Source organism: Notothenia coriiceps, unplaced genomic scaffold (assembly GCF_000735185.1).
Source record: "Notothenia coriiceps isolate Sejong01 unplaced genomic scaffold, NC01 NC01_scaffold00020991, whole genome shotgun sequence".
Lineage (NCBI taxonomy): Eukaryota > Metazoa > Chordata > Actinopteri > Perciformes > Nototheniidae > Notothenia > Notothenia coriiceps.
The window spans coordinates 1-8,567 of NW_011353692.1; the positions used below are offsets into that span (position 1 = coordinate 1).

The 8,567-nt window shown below is 39.2% G+C and overlaps 1 protein-coding gene across 1 annotated transcript; it reads right to left on the reverse strand.

Annotated features, from left to right (window-relative positions):
- Positions 1-6,401: 6,401 nt before the first annotated feature.
- LOC104953018 (palladin-like) lies at positions 6,402-8,206 on the reverse strand (the record flags this gene model as incomplete). The annotated part of the gene is made up of 4 exons (XM_010779936.1): positions 6,402-6,591; positions 6,713-6,832; positions 7,336-7,359; positions 8,065-8,206. Coding segments are annotated over 4 exons (476 nt in total), but the record flags the coding sequence as incomplete, so codon positions are not given.
- Between the last annotated feature and the right edge of the window lie 361 nt (positions 8,207-8,567).

Consider the following 8,567-nt stretch of genomic DNA (forward strand, 5'->3'; position numbering starts at 1 on the left):
TCTCATGAAAAATGGGAGCAAAAACAAAAGTGTTGCATTTATATTTTTGTTCAGTGTATATACAGTATATACTCTATACTATTTTTATTATAAGTGTAAAGAACCATTTAAACTATTCTGCTGCTACACCATATAAACATAACACCTATATATTTTGTTGTGTGTACCGTTATCCTCAGAGGATGCAATCTATATGGAGACTTTATGTTAACCGATATTGCATTTTTATTTAACATGAACATAAAACATAATAAGAACATTTTAAATGTCCTTATTAGAAACTCTACAAATATGAGATCAGCCTGAGCCCTTTTACATTTAAGATATAGCAACTGCTCTACATTATGTGAAACATATTTTTGCTATTTCTATACTGAATGATTTGTACTGATCGGCAGTCATCTATGTCCATATGGATGTATTGTTAGCACTCTGAATCAGATCTTTTTTTACGTCACTGCAGAAAGAGCACAGCTGTTTCTCATGACATTAACGATGGCTCTGTTGCATTTAAGGTGACTGAGGTTCCTTGAAGTGCCACCTGGATGTAATCCAGCAATGATTGATGTTATTACATACACCAGTCATTGCTTTGAAGACTCTTCATGACCTTCTCATCCCTAAGAAACTGTTACAAAAATCCTTCTATCTAATCTGGAGTCCGGGCTAAAAAAACTAAAGTGTTTTTCATTGTGTGTAACTTATTATGGGTTGCACTTTCTATGACTTAAATGCTACTACGTGAAAGTAATGTGTGTGTGTGTGTCAGATACTGTGTTGGTATACAGTATGCATATTTGTGTGATTAACTGGGGAACGCTATATCGGTCTTGGAATTCGGACATCAGCTGGCAGGTGCAGACACTACTACACACACACACACACACACACACACACACACACACACACACACACACACACACACACACACACACACACACACACACACACACACACACACACACACACAAAAAAGATCAGCATGGCATTGTGGGTAGGAGAATGATAAGCTTTCGAAAAATGAAATCTGCTGGATTCTGAAAACACTTCAACACTGTACTGAAATACATTATTTCAATTTGGTGATGAGGGATAAAACCAACCATACAAAAAACCTTTTTATTAACGTTAAAATAAATATTTACCTTGCCATGACTACTACGTCTTTTTATCATTGATCTGAGATTCCTTATTCTTTCTATCGTTTAAAAGTCCAAACCAACAGGCAATCCAATGTCCTCACCGAGTAATCAAGTCAACTAAACAATGACATACACTTCAAGTTGGAGAACCTCAACGTGACCTTAAAGGCCAGAATCCTGCCAATGAACAACTGTTGTTGTGCAGCACCACTGAGGGGAGGGGGGGTTCTGAAGGACACAAGACGCCATTGGCTGCACTTCACATTACAGATGAGATCATAGCCCTAAACACTAATACAGAGAGGACAGATTACACTAAGCCAAACATATTTCACACACTATGAACACTCGCTGGTTTCAAATACGAACTGACGCATCAAGTCAACATTAAAGACGCACTTACTGAGTGCAATCAAACACCCTATTTCCTACTTTTGAATTATTTCACACAGGTTGATATTTGTGGTGCAATATCAAAAATTCCAAAACAGCATTTTATTCACAAGTATCTAATTATATGACTGAACTTGAATGCATCGTAGAGTGGTGCATTGATGACGCATTTCTGTAGGCCAACCTGGAAGTTAGCATCGCAAGGGCTCCCTCGACAAGCAGCCAATTGGATTCTCCCTTGAAGTTTAAAATGTTGCAGAAAATAAGCTCTGTGGCAAACAGACATTTATGATACGTACATGTTTTGTTCAGCAGGATAATCTTCCCACAGAAATACCTGTTTTATTTTTAAGCATAAATGCAATTGCAAGAAGTAAAAAGCTAGCGTCAAGTTATAAATAAACTACATCACGGTCACATGACTTCATGTCAACACCGCTAAGCTAAAGGCAACAAATGATCAGCTTGATGATGGTTAGTAGTCTAATTTAGTGAATTGTTAGCAAACGCTGTTTTTAAGATATGTAAAAGCTTTGTACATTCACCAGTGGGATACTTACCGATGTATTTTATTTTATAGAATACAACATGAAAATATCTTAAGCTTGTCTTAGCTACAGAACTTATTTCAGTCATCTAACCTAAAACGAATTCAAGAAACCGTTGACCTTGAGACGAGGGACCCGGAAGTGCAAAACTGATAATTCATTTTCGTGTTTAGTTCAAATTTAGCAACACTCTATATGCTACTTTGTATTTTTTCCCTGACACATAAAGAACTATTTAAAAATATTAATTTGGGTTCAAGGTTCAAGGTTCTTTATTTGTCATACGAACATAGCTACAGAGTAGTTATGTCGATGAAAATCTTAGGTCACAGGCTTCTCCAACAGTGCAACACAATAACACAGAAAAACAGTAAAATATAGTGCAAGTAAATATTAAAAAGTAAATACAAAAAGAAAAATATTTTGAAAAAAGTGAAATAGTGAAATAAGAGTCTATATGCAAGCTATTGGAATGATATATTAGATAAATAGATAATGAATTACTAAGTAGCAGATGAATGTTATGAAATTGTTTCAGCAGTTCAGTTGTTTAACAGTCTTATTGCCTGTGGGATAAAACTGTCTCTGAATCTGGTGGTTTAAGTCCGGATGCTGCGGTAGCGCCTGCCAGACGGCAGCAGACTGAACAGTTTGTGGCTGGGGTGATGGGGGGTCTTTTATAATCCTAAGGGATTTCTTCCTGAGCCGCTGGGAGTAGATGGATGGCAGCCCCGTCCTGGTGATGTTCTGTGCAGTTTCCACCACCCTCTGTAAAGCCTTGCGATTGAGGGCGGTGCAGCTACCGTACCAGGCCGTGATGCAGCCAGTCAGGATACTCTCTATAGTGCACCTGTAGAAGTGGCAGAGTATCCTGGAGTCCATGTTGAACCTCCTCAGCCTGCGGAGGAAGAAGAGCCGCTGTGGAGTTTTTTTGGTGATGGTGTGAAGAGTCCATGTCAGGTCCTCAGTGATGTGGACCCCGAGGAACCTGAAGCTGCTGACTCTCTCCACCGTAGTCCCATTGATGGCAATGGGGGCGTGTCCCTCTCTCTGCTGCTTCCTGTAATCCACAATCAGCTCCTTTGTTTTGCTGACGTTGAGATGGAGGTTGTTATCCTGGCACCAAGATGTCAGGTTTTCGACCTCCTCTCTGTACGCCGTCTCGTCGCCGTCTGTGATCTGGCCGATGGCGGTCGTGTCGTCAGCAAACTTCACGATGGTGTTGGAGCTGTGTGTGGCCACGCAGTCGTGAGTGAACAGGGAGTAGAGGAGAGGGCTGAGCACGCAGCCTTGAGGGGCTCCGGTGTTGAGGATCAGGGTGGAGGATGTGATGTTTCCCACCCGCACTGCCTGGGGTCTGCCCGTCAGGAAGTTCAGGATCCAGTCACAGAGGGCGCTGTTGAGCCCGAGGTCTCTGAGCTTGATGACCAGCTTGGAGGGCACAATGCTATTGAAGGCTGAACTGTAATCAATGAACAGCATTCTCACATACAGTATGTGTTCCTGTGGTCCAGGTGTGAGAGGGCAGTGTGGATGGTGAGGGCTATGGTGTCGTCTGTGGACCTCTTTGCTCTGTAGGCAAACTGCAGGGGGTCCAGAGAGTCAGGGAGGGAGGAGGTGATGAAGTTTTGACTAACCGCTCAAAGCACTTCATTATGATGGAGGTGAGTGCTACTGGGCGGTAGTCATTGAGGCTGGTGATTATTGTCTTTTTGGGGACAGGAACGATGGTGGAGTGTTTGAAGCATGTGGGGACTACAGACTACAGCAGGGACCTGTTGAAGATGTCTGTGACTGAACACCTCTGCCAGCTGAACTGCACACACCCTGAGAACACGGCCAGAGATGCCATCAGGTCCAGGAGCCTTGTGTGGGCATCCACACAAGGCTCCACGTGGGTTGTGTACAATATTTTTAACAATATGAGCTCTTTTGTTAGCTTAGTAGTAAAGGGTTGAGTCTGAAGGACACACAGCCCATATCGCCACTTTACAGATGAGCTCATGGCCCAAAGTAAGGGACCACTTGGCTGAAGTATGCATGTCACCAGCACAATAAAGAAGGTCTGGTGCTTCCCTAAGTGTATCCGTAAAGCAGAAGGACTCCCAGGAAAGTGAGCGTTGATATCAAATCACTTTAAAATGTAATAAGAGTGCATTTACTCAAGTATTTTACTATTTTAAGGTACTCTATTCTTCTAAGCAACTGCAGTTTGGAAGTCAGTATTATTCTTTTTTCTCCACTACGTTAATTATACTATTTTTATTTTGATATTCAGAATATTAGCTAGTACAAAAAATAAATCAAATAAATACAAATTAATAAACATTGACATATATAGGCTAAGAAAAATTCAGCAGCATTATGCAAAATGAAATAAAATTAGATAGACACATTAATGCAGCATAATCCAGTCATTTAAAATATGATTTGGTACCTTAATATATTTGATGCACGTACTCTAATGTAGGTAAGGTTTTTAATGCAGGACTTTTATTTGTAACATACCATTTGAACAATTGTGTTCTCTTAAGTCTGAAACCTGAATACTTCTTTCTCCACTGGTTTAGTGATGTGTTTATATGTTTAAGATATCTCCTTAAATTTACCTGCATCATGGTTACAACAGACGTCGAGTGTTCTTTCACACATAGCTGCATTTTTACGACATATTTAAATATATTATTATGTATTTTTTAAATACTTTTCACTGGGCGTTTAACTTCGGTTATGTATCTGCTTGCTGAAGGGTTTTCCTCCAAGCATGTGCGAACGAGCAGCGAGCCAGATGACACAAAGCCCCAAAATAGAGTAAAGTCCTCTTTCCAAGTGCTCTCTAAACATAGTGTGACCTTTTCAGGACGACATAGCGTTACGTTTCCATGATATAAACAAGTAGGGAAAACGAGCGTGTTTAAAGAGTTAGCGTCAATGTAGACATACTTTACAGAGGTTACAAATGCCACAACAAATAGCAACATTTCCGAACGGCAGGTTAAAAAGCAGCCGGTAACACTCTGTTCAAAGACGAAGAGGATATTTTCTTACCTAGTTTAAGGTTTCTGCACCACTTTCCTTAAAGTTCATAACTGGCTAAGAAGAATTGGACTTTCCCTGCTGAGGGGAACCCAAACTCCGTCCTGCAGGAGGCTGGACCGCAACAAGTGGCACTGCGCGCTCACGAGGGGTGTGCACGACGGGGCCGCGAGGGTGCAGCTGATTGGCTCAATTTCCCAAAAGCAGAGCAACGTCATCACAACTGCACCTAATTAACCTCAGAACCCCTCTCTGATTGGCTGGCACCTTTCTCTAAAATATATGTTATTTTCTTTGATTATTATTATTATTATTATTATTATTATTATTATTATGTATTTGTGTTCTTTAGTGTTCAAAAGCCTTTCTCAAAAGCTGCATTTTTTGTCCACAGTTTTAGGCCTAAACGTAACTCATATGTTTTTGTTTAATCCTCACTTGGAATACTACCATTAAGTAAGTCTAAATAAGGAAAAAAAGAAAAAAAGAAAGGAACAAAGAAAGAAAGAAAGAAACACACCAAAGAAAAGAAGAAATTGAACTTGAACATGGTACCTTTGTGACATTTTGTATTGATACAAGAGCGGCCTCGTCTGGATGTAAGTAGGAACTACAACTCTTTACAAAGACTGAAATGAGTGCTCATGAATGACCCACTATATGTCAAAAAGTCACTAAAACTTACAAAAATGTGTCCTTTATTTTATTTAACATTTTATTGATTAATAGCAACTTGCTAAGACCTTTTGCTACTCAATTAAATGTAACGCATGTCAATAATAGACAGAGGAGTTTTAGGGCAAGGCATAAGGTAAAACATTTTTTTTCAAAATGTAAATTGTGAAATCGAAAAGACTTTTCGACTTTACTTACTTACTGTTAGTGATTTGAATTATTGGGAAAAAAATCTTAAGATTTCAACAAGATACGATTTTGAATGTATTCTCATTCTGAAAGCTTGATTGCTATTCCCTGCACTACATTTGCTATCATTAATGTGAACATATATTAATACATTCCCCCCTCCCAGATGTCCGACCCTGATACACTCCAGTAACATGGTCACTAAGAAGCATAATTCCATAGAAAAATATATCTATTACAATTATTATGTTTGCATGACACTGAGGTCATTGTTATATAATGTTTACCAATGCTGACTTACTGATATGGGTGTAAGTGTGTGTGTGTGTGTGTGTGTGTGTGTGTGTGTGTGTGTGTGTGTGTGTGTGTGTGTGTGTGTGTGTGTGTGTGTGTGTGTGTGTGTGTACCATCCACTCACTCTGCAACTGGGCTGTTATCTTCTAGCGGGCTCTCAGGCCACTCAGGCGGGGGGAGGGTCATGGAGTCAGGCAGCTCTGATGGAAATTCGTCGCTGAAAGTCTCCTGATGGAACATGTCTTCCTGCTCCTGTCGGAGAGAAGCTGCTACCTGCTGACTGGCTGCCTCCACCTCCAGCTGCTCCTCCAGGTCTGCAAAGCAAGAGATGGCTGACCTTAAAAGCAAGACTATTCACTTGTATTTGTTTAACACAGATCAACTGGTGAAACTGTAATAGAAGATGTATGGTGCTATATGAAGTGACTTTCTAACCATTGTAAACTTCTAAGATGGCAGAGCAGGAGACCGTGCCGAAGGGGTTGATGACGACACATTTGAAAATGCCCGAGTCTTCTGGAAAGGCTTCTGTGATCACCAGTGTGCACAGCTCCTCTGTGGAGGGGAACAACAGAACAGTACACATGTTTTCATTCAATAAAGTCTTTAACTTTCGTTTCCAGACAGGATTAAAACTGAACTTTCTTTATGAACATTGTATATAGATAACATCTCATTCCTTTAAGCATTGTTCGGGTAGCTGTCATTGTCACTGTAAATCACCCAGTCAACCTGTAAAAGACACTCACTTCTGTAACGTTATGATGTCATAAAAAAGTTTAAAAAACGAAATAAAACGATAATTAAAAAAAAGCTAAATACAATATAATGTCACATTTCTTAAAATGTTAAATGTATTTGACCTGGCTTCCTGGACAGAGTTAAAGCCTTTCATCCAAATAAGCCGGTTTCATCAAGGGAGTGTTATTTAAAAGGTTATTGGGGTACCGGAAAGGTGAAAGTATTACAAAAACAACTTCAGTTGAAAGAAATTATAGCAAGGTCAGAATAAACAATATATGTTTTATAAAAGTCTTTTTTGTATATTCTGCACTTACCTGGCACTGATGCAGAGCTGGCCTCTGGGAAAACAAGGAGAAAGAAAAGTCAATTGTTTTTTAGTCAGGTCAGACAATATTTACATTCAAGAGAAATAGGAAACTTCTGCAAATCAGACTCAGTACCAGTCATTCGAATGCAAAACCTACTCTGCTCAAATCAGACTTGAGCAATTACAAAGGCCCTGAGAGGAGAGTAAGAAAATAAAACTCTTGTTATCCATTATATTTTGATAGGTGATTGTTGTTGTAATAACTATTTGAGCCACAAGAGGGGGAAGTGCACCACTACCCCATAAGATAAGATAAGATATACTTTATTGATCCCAAATTGGGAAATGTTTTCATTGCAGCGGCAGCAGCATGTCAAACAAAGTATTGCACATAATTTGAAATTAAAAAGAGTAGTATAATAATAATAATAATAATAATAATAATATGTTTAAATGTAAAATAAACAATTATACAATATAAACAGTATACAAATAAATAGAAAAATAAAATAGAACTAAAAAAGTACAAAATATACAAGTTGACCGTGAAGATAAGAATCTGTAACTTTCTGGCCAAATTAAAGATAACACAATATTACATGTTCTTAATAATATAATCATGTGTCCATTTAACAAAAAGTGTATATTTTTGCTTGATTGTTTTGATTTGGTAAGTGTAAAGTCCAATGTTTCTCCAGGTCATAAGACCCCATCCCACTGCCAAGCACACACTCACTCTTGCGTAGTATCCTGAAATCATCCGAGTCCAGTACTTGCTCGTCCTCTCTGTACCACATGACCTGCAGGGGGGGGGTTCCCCTCAGTCTGCACTCCAGGACCACCAGCTGCCCGTTCACTGTGGACACATCATGGAGGCCCTGCAGAGTGAAGGGGGGTGGAGGCAGAGGAGGAGAAATGGAAAGAGGACATAAAAGAGAAGGTCCTTGAAGATGAAATCAGTAAACTTTTATTTAAGACAAGTGTATCAGACCACCCATTGTATGAACATACAACATTTCACCTAAAAGAGACACATATATCAACCAGGAGGAGACTCAAAAAACAAATATACATAAACGACTACAAAGGGACACAAAAAGAGACACAAAAATAATCAAAAAACTACTTCAAAGTGATGTAAAACGGGTACAAAGAGACACCAAATGAACAGAAAGAAACACAAAAAACTACAAAGAGACATACAGATACTTAAAACAATATCTACATTTCATCCACATT